The sequence below is a fragment of the Cololabis saira genome, chromosome 4, assembly GCF_033807715.1.
Source record: "Cololabis saira isolate AMF1-May2022 chromosome 4, fColSai1.1, whole genome shotgun sequence".
Classification (NCBI taxonomy): Eukaryota; Metazoa; Chordata; class Actinopteri; order Beloniformes; family Belonidae; genus Cololabis; species Cololabis saira.
In genome coordinates, this window is record NC_084590.1 from 6582963 (window position 1) to 6608107 (window position 25145).

The following is a 25145-nucleotide window of genomic DNA, read 5'->3' on the forward strand; positions in this document are numbered from 1 at the left end:
ATTTTAAACGGAGTTGCTCAGATGGATGTACGTGTTGCTGAGAAGAAGCTGTGGCTTCAGAGGCATCGGTGAGGAGGACGGGACGAGCTGCAGCCCAGATGATGTGTGGCTCCATGATATCCTCTATAAGACAGGAGTCTGGAGGGTTGTGATGTCGTTCAGCAAGTTCAGCTGGACACTGACTGTTCTCAGGCTGACGGATTTAGACTTTTTTTTTTCCACATTTCGACTTTTTTCTCGAAATTGTATTTCAACATTAATCTCGACATTTTGACTTTTTTCTGGACATTTGAACTTTTTTCTCGAAGTGCACAATAAAATAAAATCTTCCCCTCTCAAATGTTTTTTCTCCTGCATGGCCCTAATACTCTATTTTCCGTACAAGACAATGAAACTAGAGTTAAATCTGACACAGCTGCAGTTTTCTTCAGACTTTTTCAGGTTCATCCATTCTTGATGAAGATCAGGTTACTTGGGGAGACGGGAGGAAAACTGTACAAGGGAACGTTTACCATGTTCCTTCACGTGCCAGCGAGACATTTTTCCAGTGGAACTGCAGGTCCAACGGGAGCGGCAGCCGAGCGTGAGCGCCACATTCCACACTGAGCTCGTGTTCCCTCCGACTGATCCTGGGAGCGCCGCTCCCGTGTCTGGGATCAGCTCAGCCCAGCAAGGCCGGCGGCCGGGGAATAACGGGATATTACTCCACAACCTGCAGCACGGCAACTCGGACTCCTGGAAGTCCTGCTCTGTTTCCAGCACACTCCAACTTTTGCAAGATGGAAATGCAAATTAAATAATAGACCCAGTAAAAAAGACGTCAGTTCCTGAACTCTTATTTATCTCAAAGTTTTGCCCTTTTACACAAGGTGGATTTTTCAAAGTCTGTCTTAAAAGGGTCATCTCTGCAGGAGGTAGCAGGTCACGTAGACGCGTTACTGCCTCATAAGGCGCTTTTCACTAGTACCTACCCGGCTCGACTCATCTCAACTCGGCCTGGTTTCTTTTCCACTACAATTCAGCACCTGGAGCAGAAGTAGGAGGTTGGAGAAGCTGCTGTGACGTATTTGATTGTGTATCTAAATGAAGAAGACAACAACACTAAAGATGTAGAACCTGGAGGAGATGATAGATGTGCTGCTGGATCTGTGGCTTGTGTTCAATATCAAGTTAAAAAAATGAGAGAGAAGCTTCAAGCGGCGACACTTTTTAATTTTTGTTTGTCTCTGCGCTGCTGAAAAGTCATCTGGAGCCGTGAGCAGCTATGAAGAGACAGAGCTCCTGGTAGATCTGGTCGTTCCTTATCTCCGTCTAGATCTTTTTAATTCTCTCCTCAGCACCAGGTTTATGAACATCTGACCCTCAGAGTTGGATCATGAAACAGACTTTTTCTGTGATGAACCAGAATCCGTCAGAGTCTCTTTCTCTGATTTCCTCCTCCTGACTCAGACGTCTGACTCCAACCCCCCGACCAATCGGTGGCCTGTAGTGTGATGATGGCAGATACAGCCGACTCAGCAGCTTAGAACCTCGGCAGAATAGATACAGAAAAGTATCTACTCTGCACGTTAGACCCCTGGTGGAAAAGAACCAAACTGAGGAGAGAGGAGTTGCGCTGGTTAGGTACTAGTGGAAAAGCCAATAGATGTCCAACGAGTCCTCCAACGCTTCTGAACCCTCTTCTCCTGCGGGACATCGTGGACAACGACCTCCCACAAGTGACTGCTTCCAACTGTATTTCAACATGCTGCAGTGGTTTATGTGTTTTGTAGTAAAAACTACATTCTGAAACAGTCTGTGAAAGTCTGAACCAATTTGTAACGGGCGGTGATGTTCAGTAACGGTTCGTCTCTCAGGTCCAACTACGTCAGGTTTGGACTTGTGTTCTTGGTAGTCCACACTCAAGAACAACTCTGGGCGTTGGCCAGAGGACAGAGGACGTGTGGGTCATCTGCAGGTGAAACATCAGTGTTGATGACATCACAGCTCCGCTAGCAGGCTCACAAACATGTACACGTTCAAATAAAACCTTTGGTCCCTAATACGTCCCAGAATTAAGTGTTTATAACTGTTACTTTTTATGATGCGTTACAAATTGTTAAGTTAAGGATAAGTTCAGATTCCCCAATTCACCCACAACTTATTTTTCCAGACACATTCCTTCAGCCAACACGGCTCTGAAGGGAATGTCATCGTTCTTCTCCTCTCACATTCCCCGTCTTTGACTTGCCTCTTTAAATTCAATGAAAGTTGAATTTAAAGAGAGTTTTAGGAGCTTGAGCTAGGAAAGGAGACGGCTGAGGACCTTTAGGAGGAGGCCCCTGAACGGGGTCCACAAGTCTTCCATATCCATTCCAGATACAACACTGGTGCTGCTTATAAGAGAGGACAGAGCTGACGTTACTTCTAGAGGAAGTTTAGGTCCTGCAGCATTTGCAGAAAGATGTTGAACATCTTTTGGGCCAATCCCAATACACCCCCAACTCACTACCACTAGCCCTAAAAATCAAGCCACAGATTTTAGGGCCCTTGTAATCTTCCCAGGGCCCAGTCCCAATACTCCCCCTACCCCTACTTTTCAGCACCAGCCCTAAATTTAGCTTGCTACGTCACTGCGTGGTTTACGTTCGGGTACGTAAGCGACTGTGTAGTTACGTTTGCACAAACGTCACACCATATCAGGAAGCCCAGAGATAAAAGCTGTTTTAATTTCAGCTGTAGCGCTGTTAATATGCCACTTTATTAAGTTTTAATATTTTTTCAGGTGTAAAAGTAACCGTTAAGATCCCCAACCTGGGCTCAGTTTATCCAAATAACGCTGTTAAGAAATTTGCTCCGAAAATTTCGGGATGAGAAGAGCCGCCGGCTCAGGAGCTGATTTATGGTTCCACGTTAAATCGACGCAGAGCCTACGGCGTAGGTTACGGCGTAGGGTACGGCGTAGGGTACGGCGTAGGGTACGGCGTAGGGTACGGCGTAGGGTACGGCGTAGGGTACGGCGTAGGGTACGGTGTAGGGTACGGCGTAGGGTACGGCGTAGGGTACGGTGTACGGCGCTCGTCGCCGCGTAACCTACGCCGTAGGCTCTGCGTTGGTGTGACGCGGAACCATAAATCAGCCTTTATTCTGGCGAGGTTTGAAAAAGACTTCGCAACAACAAGCAAGCGAGTGATTATGTACATTCATTGAGTGAATATTATGAAAGTAAAATATATATTTATCGCTAGAAATGTAATCAAGACGCATTTTTATGCAGAAACTAACTCAAAATATTGATTTTATTCACTAAAAAATAAGAAATGTCCGCCATGTTTTTTTTTTTTATTCAGTCCGCAAATGACGACGAAAAGCATTCTGGGAAATTTTTCTAGCCCTAGGTCAGCTAGTCAGCATCTGAAAACCCTCGCTCTGAAGGGCTAGATTCATAAGCACTACCTCTAAATAAGCCACTACCCCTAGGTGAAAAGAAGAATTGGGACACCACTACCCTCACGGGAACACGCAAAATTTAGGGGTAGTGCTGAAAAGTAGGACTAGGGGGGGATTGGGACTGGTCCTTAGTTCAGTCTCATCTGCAGTCATCTGTTGGGGGGCAGCATCACCACCAGAGACTTAAGGAAACTGGTAAAAGAAAGCTGCTTCTGTTCTGGACCCTCTGGAGATGATTGGAGGAGGATACTTCCTGAAAGGAAGAACATCATGAACATCCTCTCCACAACGCAGTGATTCAGGAACTGAGTGTCTTCAGTCAGAGGTTCTTCAGACCTCTACATGAGATCCTGTATAACTGGACAACTGGTGCCATACCCTCACTTCATCACTGTCCTGGTTATAAATGAATGTAACTAGGGGAACATTCAGGTACATTTCACCTATTGTATGTCCAAATGCATTTTCTTTAAGATAATACAATGACAGACACATGCTGCTTTTTCCTCTGGTTGAAATGATGCTTTGAGCCTCTGAGCCCAGCTGGAAGACTTTAATAAGTGGGAACTGGAATTACTCAGTTCTGACCACGGAAACCGCTGGGAATTACCAGGATTTACATGATTCTCCTCCTACAGCTCAGAGTATCATGAACTCATTCCAGGAATCCGGGTGAATTTCAGTCTTTAAAGGACACGGGACACCTGTGACCTCTGACCCCTCACACTACACTGACACAAGAACCATCGTTCATCAACCGGTAACCATGGAAACCTTTGTCCACACTACAATGCAGAGACTCTTAATAACACTCAAAACCAGAGGTGGTAGTAACGAGTTACATTTACTCCGTTACATTTACTTGAGTACGTTTTTGGGAAATGTACTTTTAGGAGTAGTTTTGAATCACTATACTTTTTACTTTTACTTGAGTAGATTTGTGAAGAAGAAACTGTTTCTCTTACTCCGCTACATTAGGCTACGTTGAGCTGTTACTTTTCTTTTATCCCTTTTATCCACGTACGCGTCAATCTCATGACATCACTGGGTGATTCTTTGGGAAAAATGTTTGTTTTTGCATGTTTTGTCACATTTACACAGACTCAAACACACACAGAGTTTCTATGAGTTCATGTTTGTTCTAGTTCTGCCTGGTTAAAAAAGAAAAGTACAAGTATTTTTTTATTCGGTTATTTTATTTATTTTATTATTTATTAAAGTACTTTAATTTACTTTAAGATTATTTTAATTTAAGCTATTTATTAATTTTAATTTATCTTATTATTTTATTGATTTAATTTGCCTTAAGATGATTATTTTGTACTTTTGTCTGTTTGAATGGTTGTGTTAAATAAATAAATCAGACGTTACTCAACAGTTACTCAGTACTTGAGTAGTTTTTTCACCAAGTACCTTTTTACTTTTACTCAAGTAATTATTTGGATGACTACTTTTTACTTCTACTGGAGTCATATTATTCTGAAGTAACAGTACTTTTACTTGAGTACAGTTTTTGGATACTCTACCCAGCTATGGTCAAAACTTCATTGTGGAAGGAAGGAAAACTGATGTTAACGTTGTCCAGAGGAGGCATCGCTAGACACTGGGATTAACTATCACCATGGAAACATGGATTATACCAGGGGTAGGCAATTCCGGTCCTCGAGGGCCGGTGTCCTGCATGTCTTAGATGTTTCCCTGCTTCAGCACACCGTGATAAAAGTACCTGTGTCATTAACAGAATTGTGCAGCCCTGGATGACAAGCTGATGGCGATGATTAATTAGAATCAGGTGTGTTAAAGCAGGGAAACATCTAAAACATGCAGGACACCGGCCCTCGAGGACCGGAATTGCCTACCCCTGGATTATACTAACCGAGGAATACCACAGGGCTTTGTGTGAGGACCTGTGCTTCTTTAATGTGCTCCCACTCAGCACCGTCTTGTATTTACTAATACAAATGTCGGTGTGTATGCAGGTGACACTCTGATTTATGCTTTATGAATGAAATGGATGCTTTTTGCTCCAGACCGAAGAGGAAAGAGAGTATCCAGACTGTTCTAATCAACAAGTCCAGAATCCTTACTCGGTCTGGTGTTTTATCAGAGTTCTTGGTTAAATGTATTTCCACTTCAGAGATGACAGCACTAATGTGGAAAAGTACACTGAGCTTTTGAGATCAGATGTTTACCAGTGATGTCCATGGATTCTTGAATGAGACGGCGTTAAAAACACATTCTGGATACATTACAAAGACGTTGTTTTTTCTCTTTTTGTGTGCATATATCAATGGTTAATACCAAGTTGGTAAAAACCTAAGGCATTTATATATGCATGTTTAATATATATCATATATATTTTAATATATTTATTTTATTAATATGTATGTATGTATGTATGTATGTATGTATGTATGTATGTATGTTTTTAAACTCTACAGAATTTTGTTCAATAAAGTTTGTAAACCTCCAAGCGGGAGCTGTTGTTGCTCCATATATGGTCAATTGGAGGCGTTTCTGAATGAAAATGACGGTAACCGTGCACGAGCACGGCAGTTAAGAACAGGTGGGATTTATCATCACTGATGTGCGTACGACCAGTGTCCGCACGTTTGATAAATCCGGATTTTTTTTTACTTACACACATTTTAAATTTCATTCCTACGATTTAGAACCTTTTCTACGAACGGTTGATAAATGAGGCCCCAGGAGTCCTTGGAAGAAGAGATCTTGTATCTAAATGGGACATTTCTTGGATAAATAAAGGCTAAATAAAAATAAAATAAATAAAAATACAGTCCCGGTTTTAACGCCACAACTTCAAGTGATGAGCCCAGAACTGAAAGTGAATCTACTTTGGCAGGAAAGCCAACATATTGTCATGAAGACTCTTCCTCAGTCCACATGTGAGCTGCATGCTTCCCCCAAACACGGCCTGTTCAAGTCACTCCCTCTTTAACACACTTTTCAACATTAAGCACAAACTGTTGAAGTGAATTATTGTATGATAATAATAATGAACTTTAGGTTATTTACATAACCCCGGTTCTCTGAGTAATATGAGTGAGATTGAAGGTGGGTATGTTTCAGGTTTTTTATTTAATATTTATTTTATTTCAGGTTGAAGTTTTTTATTTAATATTTATTTAATTTTTTACAGGCTGAAGTTTTTTATTTAATATTTATTTATTTATTTTATTTCAGGTAGAATTATTTTATTTAATATTTATTTATTTATTCATTTCAGGTTGGAGTTTTGTATTTAATATTTATTTATTCATTTATTTCAGGTTGAAGTTTTATATTTAATATTTATTTTATTTCAGGTTAAAGTTTTTTTATTTAATATTTATTTAATTTAAGTTTGAAGTGTTTTTATTTAATATTTATTTCAGGTTGAAGTTTTTTTATTTTATTTGACTCATACATTCAAACTACTGCAGCTATACTTACAGTAAATCTGATTTTATTAATAAAGATTGCCAGGATGAATGGCTTGTTGTCATTTTGTTTCCATGGGGGGGGGGGGGGGGCGCTTAGGGCCCCAGTTTGGTCAGGGGCGGCCCTGCACACTGGATATTTAAGGTCGGTGGTGCTACACATTTCAGCAGCCAATCAGGATTGGCGTAATGACATTAATGCTTGTGAGGTCTGCAGCAGGGGCATGCGTCCCATGGTGATATTATGAAGGAGAACCTGAAAAGTGTTCCTCCCCCTTTAAAAAAAAAAAAAAGGGCATACATTCTGATGTGCTGCTGCCAATTACCCTCAGACGTCCCATAATTGGTTAAATAAAGTCCACATGTTGAGCATTTGAAAGGTCACATGACCTCACTATATGGACCAATGTTGTGAAAAGCCTAAGAGTTTGTTGAGCACTAAGTAAGCAGAGCAATGTTGACCGAGGAGTGCTCCGGACCGAGCAGGGACAAAGTCCTGGAGAAGCACACGTCAGGGGTTATAACAAATACCAAGAGCTCGGGTCGCCGTTAAACACCTTAAAAGCGTTTAACCCCTTCCTAACAAGGACAAGTTCTGAGATTCCTGCTCCTGCTAAAATGACACGGCTACGTTAAGAACAAGTCTCCATGGGCTACGATAAGATGTATTTTCAGAAGAGTTTTAGGGCCAGGCAGGAGAAAAATTAAAATAATATTTTAGGGGAGGAAGATTTTTTTTTTCATTATGCACTTCGAGAAAAAAGTCAAAATGTCGAGAATAATGTTGAAGTACAATTTCGAGAAAAAAGTCAAAATTTCGTGAATAAAGTTGAAATGTTGAGAAAAAAGGTGAAATTTCGACTTTATTCTTGAAATTGTATTTCAACATTAATCTCAACATTTCGACTTTTTTTTCCTCTAAGTGCACAATAAATAAATCTCAAATATTTTGTCTCCTGCATGGCCCTGATACTCTTCCGTATGTATTTGAGTAAATGTGGTATGAAAATAAACACACGAGGGGTAAACTTCATAACGGCGGCTCCCCCAGCAGAGCTAATGTAGGAGCCCTGCAGTCCCGGGTCCAGTGTCCTCCTAATCTAACTGGTCCGAACAAAAACACCCGATAAACTGAGGGGCTTTCGCTGTGGAGAAGATGTCAAGCAGCCAACCTTCAGTCCAGCGAGGAAGAGGTAAAAGGTATAAATGCGTTTGAAGAGCCTTGCGTTGGTGTAAAAACCCAGAGAACCTCATCAATACCTTGGTTACCAGGAGTCAACAGAAGCTTCTAGGCAGAGATTATCAAGAAACGGTACATAGGTGGAAATACCTGTGAAATGTTTATTCAAAGCTACTCCTCCTCACCCTTCCACCCACCTTCAGGGAGTTTGCCTCTTTCTTTACTGACAAGGTTCACTTCAGTCAGTCAGTGCTCCTAGACAGGTGACTGATGGACAGCTATAGTCCCGTATCAACTCCCCCTTCTTAGTAAAATCATAGAAAAAGCTGCATTTCAACAGCTGTAAATGACTGTTTTGATGTTTTCCAGTCAGGTTTCCACATCCCAGCACTGAGACGGCTCTAGTAAAGTCCTTAATGACATCCCCTCCAATACGGATAGCGTCAACATTTCAATGTTGGTCTCACTGGATCTCAGAGCTGCATTCGACACAGTCGTCCAGAACATCTTGATGAACCGGTTGAAGAACTGGGTGGGACTTTTTAGCACAGCACCTTCCTGGTTGGAGTCCTATCTAAAAGACAGTGACTATTTTGTGTCTTTAGGTAACTACAAATCTGAGCTAAAAATAACATGTGGAGTTCCCCAAGGTTCAGTTCAGGGGCCCCTGTTGATTAACATCTATGTGTTACCATAACTACACAGATAACACACAAATCTATATAACCATCTCACCAGGAGACTATAATCCAATTCAAACACTGATCAAATGCATTGATCAGATTAAAGTGTTGATGTGACAGAATTTTCTTTAGTTAAATGAAGAAAAAACAGAAAAAAAAGTGTTTGGAGCCAAAGAAGGAAGATTAAACGTCAGCACTCAGCTTCAGGCAGTGAAGCTGAAAACCAAGAACCAAACCAGAAATCTGGGAGTGGTTCTAGACTCAGACCTGAACTTTAACAGACACTTTAAAGGAGACCTATTATGAAAAACATGTTTTTTCTTGCTTTAACATATATAAAGTGGTCTCCTGAAGTCCTGTCGTTACGTAACTATAGGAGTGATTTACATCGGTTGGCCTCCGATGCGTGAAACCACACCCACAACTAACTCCGTCGGCCGGAGCTTCCGCCATTTTTTCGTAGCGGTGTATCGCGTCATTCAGGCAGCCAATCAGCACAGAGCCTCATTATCATAGCCCCGCCCTCTCAGAATCCTGCATAGATAATGAGGTTAGAGAATGGGAAGATAAAGACATGGCTGAGAGGCTGAATTTATAATTTATTTAGCAAAAACAATCAAAAGCTTGTTTTTAAGACATTCAAGGCCTGTTTAAAATAGGTATTAGATGCCACAATAGGTCCCCTTTAAGACAGATTCTGCTTTTAACTTGCCTTGGTTAGATGTGAATGAAACTGGGAGAACATTCAGGTGAACTACTGCATGTCCAAATTAATTCTCTTCCAATGATAAATAATAAACTCACAGATAAATGCTGCTTTCCGTCTAGCTGTAACGAGGCTTTGAGGTTAACTTCTGAGGCCAAGTGGATGACTTTAATAACTGGGAACTGGAATGACTCAGTTCTGACCACGGAAGCCACCGGGACTGCTGGAAACACTCACACTCACGAGAAGAACCCCAGGTTGACCTCATACCACTGAATATGAAAACGTACAAGTGTGGAGCTGCAATCACAGGTACAATTCCACATGATGAGGTTCTGGCATTGAAGCTTCTGATCAACATCCTCCTCCTCAACTGGATGTTCACCTGTGGATGAACCTGAAGCTCCAAAACCACCAGGAAAAAGGAACAGATTACAGTTTACAGCTGCACAAGACGACAAAGGTCTTGTACTCGCTTCCTGGGCAAAATGGTGTGTTTGTTCTCTCAGATGTAAGTCGCTTTGAATAAAAGCTAAATGACAGGACTGTCACTTAGGTAGGAGCACTGGGTGATAAAATGGGGATTTAAAAATGTTTTTTTAAAAACCAACAACAAAAAACGCTACGAACCAATGCAACCAAACCACCAGGAACCAATTCAACCAAACCTCTACGAACCAATGCAACCAAACCTCTACGAACCAATGCAACCAAACCTCTACGAACCAATGCAACCAAACCACCACGAACCAATGCAACCAAACCTCTACGAACCAATGCAACCAAACCACTACGAACCAATGCAACCAAACCTGTACGAACCAATGCAACCAAACCTGTACGAACCAATGCAACCAAACCTCTAGGAACCAATGCAACCAAACCACCACGAACCAATGCAACCAAACCACCACGAACCAATGCAACCAAACCTCTACGAACCAATGCAACCAAACCACTACGAACCAATGCAACCAAACCTGTACGAACCAATGCAACCAAACCTGTACGAACCAATGCAACCAAACCTGTACGAACCAATGCAACCAAACCTCTACGAACCAATGCAACCAAACCTCTACGAACCAATGCAACCAAACCTCTACGAACCAATGCAACCAAACCTCTACGAACCAATGCAACCAAACCACCACGAACCAATGCAACCAAACCACCACGAACCAATGCAACCAAACCACTACGAACCAATGCAACCAAACCTGTACGAACCAATGCAACCAAACCTGTACGAACCAATGCAACCAAACCTGTACGAACCAATGCAACCAAACCTGTACGAACCAATGCAACCAAACCTCTAGGAACCAATGCAACCAAACCACCACGAACCAATGCAACCAAACCACCACGAACCAATGCAACCAAACCTCTATGAACCAATGCAACCAAACCTCTACGAACCAATGCAACCAAACCACCACGAACCAATGCAACCAAAACTCTACAAACCAATGCAACCAAAACTCTACAAACCAATGCAACCAAAACTCTACAAACCAATGCAACCAAAACTCTACAAACCAATGCAACCAAAACTCTACAAACTGTTGAAGAATATTACAAAAACCAGTTCAGAAGTCCGCTCGTGGTATAGAGAGGTTTTAATCAGTTCAGCCGGCGGTCGACATGACCATCACAGATCGAGTCTGTATTTGGTGTGTCGACACAAATTGCTTTGTCCAAAGGGTTTTTATACAAAAGTTACAGGAATAAACCAGCCCACTGAGAGCCAGTCAGATGTGTGAATCCTTTAGCTTTGGGACCACCCCTTAGGGATCAGGAAGTCCGTATGGTCTTTGTCTCTGTGGGGGCTGGAAGTCTCGGCACTCCCCTGGGACTCGAGTGACGTTGTAACCAGATTCTATTACAAGGAGTTTAACAAATGCAGGAATACACGAATCAGGCAAGAGACAAAAAGTAATTTACAGTCGGATGTGAATCGGGCCAAATGTCATTATCAGACATTTGGCATGACTGACACAGACCTCCAAATCACCCCATGGGGTGCTCTCTTGATTCATGTCTGTTTGAACCAACTTCCAGGTGTCGGGATCTGCCCGGGGGGTAGGAAGTTGAGTAGCAAGTTGAAGCTTCCTCAAAAGGTCTTGAGTCCAGTTCAAAGCCCTGCAGGAGGTAGGACTGGGGCGACCTCCCCCTGCAGGGGCCAAGCTGTCAAAATTCTTCATCAATTCACAATTTTTTTTTTTTTTTTTTTTTTTTTTTACAGTGGAGTACATCATTTTAGTAATAGTTTGAGTGATACATATGTTTGCAAGTAAACCTTAGACATGTGGTCGGAAACCAAATAACAACAAGCCAACAAAGCAAATTCAAAAATCAAGTAACCAACGTGTCCTAACTGTTCTTTAAACCAATGAAACAAACTACTTATGACAGGTGTATGTAACATTTTGGCAATATCTTTCAAGTGATGCGTTATTTCTTGGACTGTGGCATTGCGGGTATAAATGTACAACATTCAGTTTTAATGACAGCACAAGTTCCCCCTTGAGAAGCTAATAAATCCATCATCCCTAAAGCAGTCATTTCTTGTGAGAGCATAGGCATGTCTTTTGCAGTGGTGTTGGCTAATCTTCAACTGCATGGGATAAATATCTTATCTGTTCCAAAGCTGCCATGACTCCGTAATTTGGAACGAGGGCACCAAAAAATCTTGTCCATGGTGTTTGTGTGTGTGTGTACAATTCTCTTCTAACAATGTGAACGATTCTCATGGCTGGTACCGCATGGCCCAGACCACATATTCCAGACCAACCGTTTGGAAGATATTCACAAGCCTTCACGCCACAAATCCAGTAAACATCCTTTGGTAGAGGTATGGAACAGCGATTAACCATTGTAGCAAGGTAGCTATAATAGTGGATTTTGGCTGGTTTTAGGCTTAACAAGCGGTTCTTCAGAAGGAGAGCATGTGGAGTCACAGTTTGGCCTGTGCTGCTCCTTTGCTCCCCTGCTCCCCTGCTCCCCTGCTCCCCTGCTCCTCTGCAGAGGTCCCAGGTGCTGGAGCTCAGCTACTTCTGGGCAGGAAGAAGAAGGAATCGGCTGGTTTCCGCTGCATGGTCGAGGAGTTGTGTTCTTGCAGTGGGATGCGTGGAACCAGGTTAGACGCCCCTCACACTTGACGGCGGTGTTGGTGGTGAGCAGGACGTGTTGAGGTTTAGACCAGCGAGGTTTCAGGGCGTTTTTCCGTCGGAACTCCCTGACACAGACCCAGTTGCCGGGTTGGAGGTTATGGCACGGTTTGTGACTAGGAGGAGACTGGACAGCTTTTACTTGTCTGTGGATTGACTGGACAGCAAAAGTTTAGAGTACAACAGAATGATATCATGGATTCATCCATGGCATGGAAGTCCATCTTCTTCATATATACAGAACTGAATTGCTTGGTATGGTCATAGGTCTACCCATAATCCTTTCATGAAGCGTGAGTTTTGTGCTTCCTAATGGGTGTTAACAGGTGTCAACATTGTCCATTTAAGTCCAGTTTAAAATTCTCTGCACATACAAAAACATTTTCATACATGAACATTTTCATACAAGAATAATTTCATATCCCTCACATAATGTCTATTTGCAGAGCTTCAAAAAAAAATCACGGTGGGGGGAAGTGTTGATAATGTTTGCAATATTTTTATAGGATGCAAATCTTGGAGCTTATCAGTCTTTCAACACTATCTGACACATTCCCCCTTTTTCTCATCTGTGATTGCCAACTGTGATCAACTATTCACGTGTACAAGGATGTGGGTGCAACAACGCGGCCGTCGTTGCTGACCCACAAATTATTTACATTTTTACAACCATGGGAATGCTACAATCCGTTTTTTCTTCACCTCAGTAGTCTTCTTGTAGGAGAGCTACATCATTAGGAGAAACCAGGTCGTTAGTGGGTATAGAAGGGCAAAGTTTTACATAGACAGGTAAGCCAAATTTGGCAGTTTCTTTTGCTGCATGGTCAGCTGAAGCATTGCCTAGTGAAAACAGGGTTGGACTGGGTGTGGGCTTCACATTTAACAAAGCAATAGATGAAGGTAGTTGACAGGCTTGTAACAGTTCACCAATCAATTAACCACATTTATCTCCGAGGATGAGATAAATGCTCGGTTCGCCCACAATATATAAAATCTATAAGATACAATATACACAACCAAAAGCATATCTGGAATCTGTATAGATTGTAACAGTTTTACCTTTTGATCAGTATATAGTTTCATCTACTTGGGTGGAGCTGGAGAGGGGGGCGCTTTCAACAATTAAGAATTATCACAAATTGTATAACCTGCGTATGGTATTCCATTTTTATAAGCAGAGCCGTCAGTGAGGAAAACAGGAAAGGTCAGGACGAGTGTTAAAGACAGAGGTGTCAAAAGTATTCACATTCATTACTCAGGTAGAAGTATAGATATTAGAGTTCAAAAATACTCCTGTAGAAGTTGAAGTATCAACTCAAAATTTATTTATTTTATTTTATTTATTTATTTTTTTTTTTTTTTAAGTAAAAGTATAAAGTACTGGTTTCAAAAGTACTTAAAGTATAAAAGTAAAAGTAATATAAGTGGGGAAAAACCATTAAGGCTAAAAGCCATTGAAAATGAATGCATCTTAGTATAATGCAAATATATTAAAGAACCATATATGTGCATTATTGAGCATTAACATGTGTTTCAGAGAGCAGACACGTACAAACCAAATATGTTTATACTTCTCATCCAACCACAACCAAATCCACTCTATCCGGATGGCACAATTTAACTGGATAGTTTGTTTTTTTTTAAAAAAAAGCCGAAATGAAATAGAGTAAGGCTGTTTTTAAAACGTAAGGAGTAAAAAGTAAAGATAATTGCGTGAAAATGTAAGGAGTAAAAGTAAAAACCGTCTGAAAAATAATTACTCCAGTGAAGCATACACAACCAAAAGTTCTACTTAAGTAAGGTAATGAGGTATTTGTACTTCGTTACTTGACACCTCTAGTTAGAGATTAGTTATACATGCATTGAGAGACGTTATAGTAGGCCACAGACAGATTTCCATGCACTTACATGATGAATTTTACCATAGGCAGGATACGATTATGTAAATTGGGATGTTCTGATTTGGCTCACCCCAATGGGAGCCGATCATTGGTTGTTTCCTCTGCGCCTCCTCTCAGCGCTCAACCTGTGTAGGAAACACTTTTGAAAAAGACATTAGTATTTTCATACATTTCAGATTCTTTTTTTTTTTGTTATCCAGGCCTACCCTTTGTGGAGGGCAATTAGCAAATATATATTTTGTATGTACCCTGGAGGGAATCCATCAATCTGATCTCGTGACAGACCACAATTCTCTTTTGCTGTCAAAATTGTTTTAGCATAAAGTTCCCTGGGATTATCAATTTTCCCTTTGAACTGTTAAGGCAATAAATACTGTGAAAAAAAGGTCTGAGCTTGCTCTGGTGTGATTTTGGCAACAGCTGTGGGATTAAAAGGGAATTCTACAAGCATCAAGTACTTTGCGCATCAAGTACTTTACTTTTCAAATCATGTGGCAAAGTTAGTTTAACCGCTGTTTCCTCTAGCCATTTTGTTTATTAATTTAAAATCTCTTACCATTATTTGGCTCCATATTTTGTAGGCAACAGATCTTGGATTTTTGTAAAATCCAGTCGTCATCAGAAGTGTCATCGTCATTTGATTCTTTAATCAGTTTCACCGGATAAAGGTTTTGATTTTATCATTTAACTGGTTCTCTAATTTCTTTTTCGTCTGCGTTGTGTTTTTAAATCCTTCTAGCCATCAGCTTTTTATTTTGATCAGTAAGCAAAGCTATTTGAGATTCTGCATTACGGCGTCTACCTTCATCCCTCCAAAAATCTGAGGGAGTTTGAAGTGCTTTTTAGTTATTTTAACAATATTTAATACTAACTGAGTAACAAACAAAACTAACAAATAAAACTATCGGTACCGTGATTACCATACATGTATTTAAAGAACTGAAAAACTTCACTTGACAGAGCATACAAATCATTCCTGTTGGTGCAAGAAGAGCAAGTCGATTCTTGCAGAGATGAAATATACCTCATTTTGGGAGAGCGTGTCATCCCGACTTATAAAATAAAACAGTTTTTCTACATACAGTATGTCTATTTCTCACAAATATATCAGTGTTCCAACACTTACGGACCCCACGTCCTGCATGCATAAGAATAGTCCCCCTGGACTATCTTTTTATTGGTACTCAGACCAACCATGGCGCCATTTCTCTCTTTAATGTTACCCGAGATATTAAACCTTTTTTTAGAAGAGCGAGTCAGATTCTTAAGGCAGGAGAAGCAGAACATTCTCACAACACAATCAAATTCAAGTGTTATGAAATTGCCAGCATTCCTAAAAAACATCTCTACAATAACCTTCCCAATAACACAAAATAATAATAAAATATAACCTTCACAACCACACAGCGGACTTACCTAAATTTCAGGATAACGTCAACTTTCTCTGGCACTCCAGTTCACAGACTTTCGACAACAGCCCAGAAACAATAATTTGGGATTTTGAAAAAATGGACCCCTTACCTCTGATTAAATTTAGATAGAAGTCGCTGGTTGTGTCGTTGGTCTGGAAAAAGGAGTTCCCATCGAAAGTCTATTGTTATCCGGGTCACAAGCACCAAATTGTTGAAGAATATTACAAAAACCAGTTCAGAAGTCCGCTCGTGGTATAGAGAGGTTTTAATCAGTTCAGCCGGCGGTCGACATGACCATCACAGATCGAGTCTGTATTTGGTGTGTCGACACAAATTGCTTTGTCCAAAGGGTTTTTATACAAAAGTTACAGGAATAAACCAGCCCACTGAGAGCCAGTCAGATGTGTGAATCCTTTAGCTTTGGGACCACCCCTTAGGGATCAGGAAGTCCGTATGGTCTTTGTCTCTGTGGGGGCTGGAAGTCTCGGCACTCCCCTGGGACTCGAGTGACGTTGTAACCAGATTCTATTACAAGGAGTTTAACAAATGCAGGAATACACGAATCAGGCAAGAGACAAAAAGTAATTTACAGTCGGATGTGAATCGGGCCAAATGTCATTATCAGACATTTGGCATGACTGACACAGACCTCCAAATCACCCCATGGGGTGCTCTCTTGATTCATGTCTGTTTGAACCAACTTCCAGGTGTCGGGATCTGCCCGGGGGGTAGGAAGTTGAGTAGCAAGTTGAAGCTTCCTCAAAAGGTCTTGAGTCCAGTTCAAAGCCCTGCAGGAGGTAGGACTGGGGCGACCTCCCCCTGCAGGGGCCAAGCGGTCAAAATTCTTCATCAAAACCAATGCAACCAAAACTCTACAAACCAATGCAACCAAACCACCAGGAACCAATGCAACCAAACCACCACGAACCAATGCAACCAAACCTCTACGAACCAATGCAACCAAACCACTACGAACCAATGCAACCAAACCTGTACGAACCAATGCAACCAAACCTGTACGAACCAATGCAACCAAACCTGTACGAACCAATGCAACCAAACCTGTACGAACCAATGCAACCAAACCTCTAGGAACCAATGCAACCAAACCACCACGAACCAATGCAACCAAACCACCACGAACCAATGCAACCAAACCTCTACAAACCAATGCAACCAAACCACTACGAACCAATGCAACCAAACCTGTACGAACCAATGCAACCAAACCTGTACGAACCAATGCAACCAAACCTGTACGAACCAATGCAACCAAACCTCTACGAACCAATGCAACCAAACCTCTACGAACCAATGCAACCAAACCTCTACGAACCAATGCAACCAAACCTCTACGAACCAATGCAACCAAACCTCTACGAACCAATGCAACCAAACCACCACGAACCAATGCAACCAAACCACCACGAACCAATGCAACCAAACCACTACGAACCAATGCAACCAAACCTGTACGAACCAATGCAACCAAACCTGTACGAACCAATGCAACCAAACCTGTACGAACCAATGCAACCAAACCTCTAGGAACCAATGCAACCAAACCACCACGAACCAATGCAACCAAACCACCACGAACCAATGCAACCAAACCACCACGAACCAATGCAACCAAACCTCTATGAACCAATGCAACCAAACCTCTACGAACCAATGCAACCAAACCACCACGAACCAATGCAACCAAAACTCTACAAACCAATGCAACCAAAACTCTACAAACCAATGCAACCAAAACTCTACAAACCAATGCAACCAAAACTCTACAAACCAATGCAACCAAAACTCTACAAACCAATGCAACCAAAACTCTACAAACCAATGCAACCAAACCACCAGGAACCAATGCAACCAAACCACCAGGAACCAATGCAACCAAACCACCAGGAACCAATGCAACCAAACCGCTACGAACCAATGCAACCAAACCTCTACGAACCAATGCAACCAAACCTCTACGAACCAATGCAACCAAACCACCACGAACCAATGCAACCAAACCTCTACAAACCAATGCCACCAAACCTCTACAAACCAATGCAACCAAACCTCTACAAACCAATGCAACCAAACCACCACGAACCAATGCAACCAAACCTCTACAAACCAATGCAACCAAACCACCACGAACCAATGCAACCAAACCACCACGAACCAATGCAACCTAACCTCTCAAACCAATGCAACCAAACCACTACAAACCAATGCAACCAAAACTCTACAAACCAATGCAACCAAACCACTACGAACCAATGCAACCAAAACTCTACAAACCAATGCAACCAAACCGCTACGAACCAATGCAACCAAACCGCCACGAACCAATGCAACCTAACCTCTCAAACCAATGCAACCAAACCACTACAAACCAATGCAACCAAACCACCACGAAACAATGCAAAAAAAACGCCACGAACCAATGCAACCAAACCTCTACAAACCAATGCAACCAAAACTCTACAAACCAATGCAACCAAACCTCTACAAACCAATGCAACCAAACCGCTACAAACCAATGCATACTGAGTTGGGTTAGTTGGGACATTCATTTTGGCTCTAGCTGAGTAAAAACTATGATTCTGCCATACATTCTGTCCTGGTGTCTAATTGGTGCATGGAAGTTATTGATGGGCACAAATGTCACGCTGGTGTTGGAAGCCAAAACCGCATGAGGGATTTTTTGGGCAGCACGACCAGCTTTTGCTCCATCGACCAGCGTCGTAATCAGTCTGAAATGTCAATCATCCTGCCACTCAGTAAGTTTACTGTTAGATAACCCCTGTTAAACTTCACCATTTTTCCCCTAACATTCACAGATGTTTGTGTTAAATGCCTGACTGAAAGAGACTGGGAACTTTGATGCACTGCTTATGGGAATGCCCTAAGATTCTGTTATTGTGGGAAAAGGTAGACAAATGTTAATCATTGATGACCAAGTGTAACATTCCTTTGATGCCAACAATCTGCATACTTGGAATATACCCCAAAGATACTATCAAAACAACAAAGCAATCAAAAATGACTGATTTTGGACTTCTCCATGCAAGAAGAATGATGCACTACACTGGACAAATGTTGAACCACCATCACTTGGGTTATGGAAGAAGGAGCTGATGACAGGTCTTGGACTGGAGAGGTTGACTTATATTGTCAAAGGAAAACAGACAGAGTGTATAGATATTTGGGACTCATTTATGTCTTTCTTCACCAAAGAATTTTTTGCAATTACAGAGCAACAGGAACAACAGCAGACGAGTGTAACGGCCAGCAGAGGGGTGTGTGCTGTGGGCAGGCGGCGTGCGTGCGAAGCGTAAACCTCCACTTACCCGTGTGGTTGTGGCGAACATGTACTTGTCTCTCAGCTGGAAGCTGTCCACCTGCTCCAGGATGACTCGGCGGTTCTGCTCGCTCTGGAAGAAGTCGGTGCTGCTGAGGACGGTGGAAACTCCCTGAGGCTCGTGTCTCTGGACCAGCACCGTGGTGGGCGGGTCGTAGGGCTCCACACCCCTGAGGGTTCCCAGAGGAAAGGACGGCAGGTGGACCGGGTGGGGGAGGGGGGACAGAAAACAGAAGAACCTTTCCGTTTGTTACAAGCACCAAAACATCACTTCAAACGGCACTTTTCCACTAGTACCTACTCAGCCCGACTCCACTCTCCTCCACTCGGCTTGGTTCTTTTCCACTAGGGGTCTAACGTGCCAAGTAGATACTTTTTCTCTATCTATTCTGCCGAGGTTCTTAGCGGCTGAGTCGGGCTACAGGCCACCGATTGGTCGGGGGGTTGGCCAATAAGATTTCTGAGCCAGGATGTGACATTGTTTCAAGAGCGACTCGCGGCTTCTTGTTCATTTTTTTTTTTTCGAAGAACAATGGCAGCGCAGAAATCTGTTCCGCGGTCAAATTCTGAGGTGGAGACCTACTTAAACCTGGTGGCTGAGGAAAATATCCAGAGAGAGGCTGGATGCCAGGAGCTTTCTCAGTCCATGTCTGCTCAGGGCTACAGACGGACTTTTCAGCAGCGCCGAGACAAACTGAAAAAGTTAAAAAGCGATTCTCGCGAGGTGAAGGACCACAATAGCCGGAGTGAGTCTTCTCCATTTGTGTTGCACAATCAAATACGTCACAGCAGCATCGCTCCAAACCGCCAACTTCTGACTTGGGTATTGAAAATAAACGAGGGCGAGGCGAGTCGAGACGAGTAGGTACTAGTGGAAAAGACCGTCTATTATTGTTCTGCTCCGAGTCAGCAGAGTAATTGTTGGGACGTTGAGATGACCGTGGTGCGTCAGCAGGTACCCAGACCACACCTTTCTACGTCCGCCAGGGGCTAAAACAACCATGGATTTGGCTTTGACTCAGAACCGGCCCAAGGCATAAGCGAACTAAGCGGCTGCTTAGGGCCCCGTGACCACTAGGGGGCACCCAAGAGTTAAAAAAATAAAATAAAAGATAAATATTTCTTTATGTGTGAGTGATGATTGATACATTATCAAAATTGTACAAAAAAAAAATTAATATCATTAAATAAACAATATTATGTGAACAGACTAGAGTAGATACTGCTGGCATATTGACTGCTGCCTCTCGGCTCCAGAGCTCCACTGGTCATGTGTTCATTGTGCACGGCACTTTGCATGTGAGGAGTAGATTGAAGGTCCACCACGTCGCAAAAACGGACTTATCCGTCAGGAGCAGAGAAAAGAAAGATAATTAAAGCTGCAAGCAGCGATGAACGGGCCCTCGCGCGTGTAATTTTCCCCAATAAAGGTCAAGGACTCAAAACTAAGTCCGATGACCCCACACATGACTCTTTATGTCAAACCATTCAAAAAATATTGCAGAAAATAGGAACTATCACATATGGACCAATCAGAAGAAGGGGCGGGGCTAATTTGCACGGTCAAGGACTCAAAACAGAGTCCGATGACACCACCCACGAGTCTTTATGTGAAACCATTCAAAAGTTATGGCAGAAAGTAGGAACTATCAAATATGGACCAACGCTTTCTGGCTTCTATCGTCGCCACGGTAACGCTTTTGACTGAGAAAAGTAACGTGCATCGTCGCAGGATGGAGACGCACATTTTGATGTATAACACACCTGGGTGCACATTATGGTTCGGGCGAAGAAGCGGCCGAAGAAATGGCAGAACATCTCCTACGGATACATTAGGGCCTTCACACTGTCAGTGCTCGGGCCCTAATGAAAGATGGAGGAGAAAAAACGGAAAGATAAAGGTATGTTTGCATGTCTTAGTGTAACGTTTGGTGTCAAGGAAATTGTGAAAAGTTTCCTCAAGTTAGGAAAGTCCCTCAATAGCCTTGACTTTGCGTGAGCGTGCAGCCTATAGTAGCAAACATTAGCTAGTTAAAAACGAGAGAGATTTCTATAGAGGGCCCCAAAATCTAATTTTGCTTAGGGCCCCGTGGAGGCTTGGGCCAGCCCTGTTTTGACTGATGCCATTTTGGTCTTAAAGGAAACTCGTTACCAACCTCATAACTCCAGAGCGGCCTTTCAATGACACTCAGTTTTACGGCCCAATGCAGTGCAATTATTCTGTTGTTGACATGTTCAATCTCTGAATCCACTGACAAAGATGCTCTGTCTGTTTTCATATAGATATAACATGTAAAAAAAAAGGCCAGTTTTCAAGATAATAAATGTCAGCGAAAAATACAGACTGACAACGCACTCAAAGCGACACGGATGTCTGTCAACCCTCCATAAACAGCTTCTATTTGTAGCCACTAGAGTACAGCGGCCCGTTCAGGACCCTGGTCACGCAGCGGCGCGGGGACTGGACGGATGAATGGAGGAGGTTCACGGCGGCTTATCGGCCTTCCACATCAGTGTGTTTCTCCCGGAGCCCGGAGAGCAGGACAAAGGCAGCAGTGTCTGGGCCGAGCGGCCTGTGTGGCGTTTCTCTCACAGCTCCCTGTTCAGCGGATGGACGCTGTCTGGGCCGTGAGTGCCGTCTCTGCTCTTCCCCTCCAGTTCCTCCCTGCTCCTTCAGGCTCCCTCCAAAACCGCCCTCACCCGCCATCACCTCCTCCCATTTGCTACAGATTGGAGTTTTATTTTATTTGGGGCTAAAATGGCCACGGTTACATGATGTTTTTTTTATTCGGAATTAATTATTCCGTATTAAACTATTTTCCTTCGAGTTTACATGGAAATAGTAATTCCGAATTGAGGTTTACATGGAAAACACGTTTGATCGGCTTTATCCAATTCCTCTACAGGTCTGGGGGTTGGGAAGGTTCTGATTGGATAGGGGGGGGGACCGGAAGTTAAACTACTGGAAGAAAAACAAACTTACTCGATTAGCAACAACATGGACCAGTACAGACCAACACGCTACAACTTTGAAAAGCTCACAATTTTGATGTTTCCTGTTTCCATCTGTTCTTTTAATTATTTCCAGGTCCTCCAAGCTATTTATTAAATAAATGGTCTCTGCTCTTGACCAGCGTTTACTGCTGCTGCATCTTAAAACTTTGTTTGGAAAACCAGCCCAGCGCGGAATAGAAGATCATGGAGACAGACGGAGGAGGGAACGAGCAGAAAGAAAGACCGGAATTAATTTAAAGAGGACCTATTATGGCATCTAATACCTATTTTAAACAGGCCTTGAATGTCTTAAAAACAAGCTTTTGATTGTTTTTTCTAAATAAATTAGAAATTCACCCTCTAAACCATGTCTTTATCTTCCATTCTTTCATTATCTATGCAGGATCCTGAGTGGGCGGGGCTATGATAATGAGGCTCTGTGCTGATTGGCTGCCTGAATGACGCGATACACTGCTACGAAAAAATGGCGGAAGCTCCGGCCGGTGGAGTTAAGCCTGAATTACGGTTCTGTGTTAAATCCTACGAAGACCCTACGCCGTAGGCTCTGCGTTGGTGTAACGCGGAACCATAAATCAGCCTTTACACCATGTCATGCATGCAATTCCATTGCTTTATTTTCTATTGGACTTTCCTAACTGGCCACGCGACGCAGTGCGACACGGCGCGTGTGTTTTGAGCTGAACATTTGTTGGACAACCTGCTTCTATTTTCTTCCTGTCGCTCGTGTTGAAAGCCGGTTGAAAGCGCTGTAGGAAACAGTCACGGATGAGGAACGGCTGATCCAGTTAGTTGAAATGAGAAGTTATCTCTATGATTCCTCCTCATTTCACTACAAAAGGCACTTCCCAGATGGAATGAGAGTCTTTCGTTTGGAGTGAGTTACTTTTAAGTGTGACGTTAGAATATAAAGCAAGTAAGAAAATATTGACAATGGCCAAACAAATATATTTCTTCATCAAACTGGCTTTTATTATTATTAAAATGTAATGTTTGATTTGCATTCTTTGGTTTCTGTATCCAGATTGTTCCATAAACTGATATCTTTTACGGAAACAGAAACGTTCCATTAATTTTGTCCTGAATTTAGTTTTTTTAAAGATCTCTGTTCCTTTTAAAGCAGCACTATGTAACTTTTCCACCTTAATCTAATATTTCATCATCATCATTGTGATGGAACATCAACTTCCAACAGGTTTAATGAACCTCTGTCATGGTCTGAGGGGTCTGTATCGCCTTCACTGGCACTATGTAACTTTGAGGAGCATGGTAGGAACCCTAACACACTACTGGTAAAGCACTACCACTTTTGTCCAAAGGAGCCGCCAAACTCAACACAAGCTGAAAGTTACATTGTGCTGCTTTAAGTTATACTTATTTTCTCTTTTTTCAAAATGTTTCTGTATATTGATTGGTAAAATTCATACAACTGACGAGAATTACGTTTCTATACGGTCAAAACGTACAAAGACCGGGTCCAATACGGTATTACAAAGCTGCTGGAGGGAGATGGACAGAGAGCGTCTGTCACGCAGTGCTACGTGATAGTGGGACGCTCATGCAGTTACACGGTTTTATAGTTGTGGCCGTGGTTTGCATTTTGGTTACGTAAAGAAAATGCGCAGAATCTTATTGGCTCGTAGATCCACATCACACTGGACGGCTCATCCGGGCGGCTGTACAGACCCTGCAGAATTTGGTTGCTTTCCTCCTTCTCTGAGTTGGCAGGCTGAGGGGAGACCACTTTATATATGTTAAAGCAAGAAAATGAAATGAAATGAGGCCGTCCTCCACGTCTCTCCTGCTGCATCGATCTGCCACCGGGGGGGAAGCTGGCCGATAAACCTGGAACGGCTAACGGAGCTGGCGGATCAATGAAGCTTGGTGGAAATACTGCTGACACAGCCTGACAGAGGCTGAGTGATGAGCGGCGCATCGCCGTTAAAGCACAAGGTGTCGGTTTCTGGTCTCTGGGGTGGCGGGGTTGTTCCCTCCCTCCTCCACTGTAGTTACAGTTCAGGTGGAGCATGGTTTTGACACCTGCTCACCTACATACTCACTCTGCAGTTTCAGGGACAGATAATCTCAGTATTGTAGCTTTGATTCAGTCTCAGGGACCTGGAATGGTTGCTGTTTGTCTCTCTGCCTGTTCTTGAGTCTGTTTGTTCTTTCTCTTACAGATCTCCAAGGCTTGTGTGCCCGTTGTGCGTTTCCCTGTGTTTTTCTGGTTTCAGACTAGCAGCGGATGTCACCCCCCACCCCCCTCCTCTTCACATTTAATTAAAACGTCTCCTGACTTGTTACTAGAGGGCTGCATTGGGATTGGGTCCCGCGGGACCCAACGCAAATCTGGCGGGAGTGGGCGGTTTCAACTTTACTAGGGCGGGAACATTGACTACATTTACATCAGTCAAAATTCGGGTTATTGCTAATATTCCGGTTACTGAAACATTCGGAATATTCAGTTTACATGGTAATTAATCATTCAGGATATCTGGATCAAACCAGCGACGCACGGAGAACGTGATGACGCAATTCCTGTCATTTCCACTTCTTCTTCCTGTATCCAAATTCAAAACAAATGCTGCTTCGCGCAACTTTTCTCTCTCCTTCTTGTAAATCTTCTATCCCTGTACTTTCTACCGTGTACAAATGCAGAAATGTTCATATCCTTCATTACATTTATGAAGTGATTAGTTTCCTCCTGGTCTTGGTTTCTCCGTGTTTAGAAGAACTTCCTGGACTCAAAAGACCAGGATTCCTTGTGAACAGAACATGCGCAGAAAACAAATTCCTGTTCTGTTTGATGGGGATATTCCGTTTAGTGTTTATATGACTGAATATTCGGGTT

General features: G+C 42.6%; 1 protein-coding gene across 2 annotated transcripts in view; it reads right to left on the bottom strand.

Annotated features, from left to right (window-relative positions):
* sorl1 (sortilin-related receptor, L(DLR class) A repeats containing) overlaps nt 1–25145 on the bottom strand; it is a 184573-nt gene that overhangs the window by 129860 nt on the left and 29568 nt on the right. The window contains exon 6 of one of the 2 annotated variants that reach the window (XM_061718703.1): nt 19272–19452. In XM_061718703.1, the coding sequence (XP_061574687.1) occupies nt 19272–19452 (181 nt within the window). Of the gene's footprint in view, nt 1–14582; nt 14639–19271; nt 19453–25145 lie in introns of those variants that run through there. The other variant, XM_061718704.1, reaches the window with a different exon arrangement.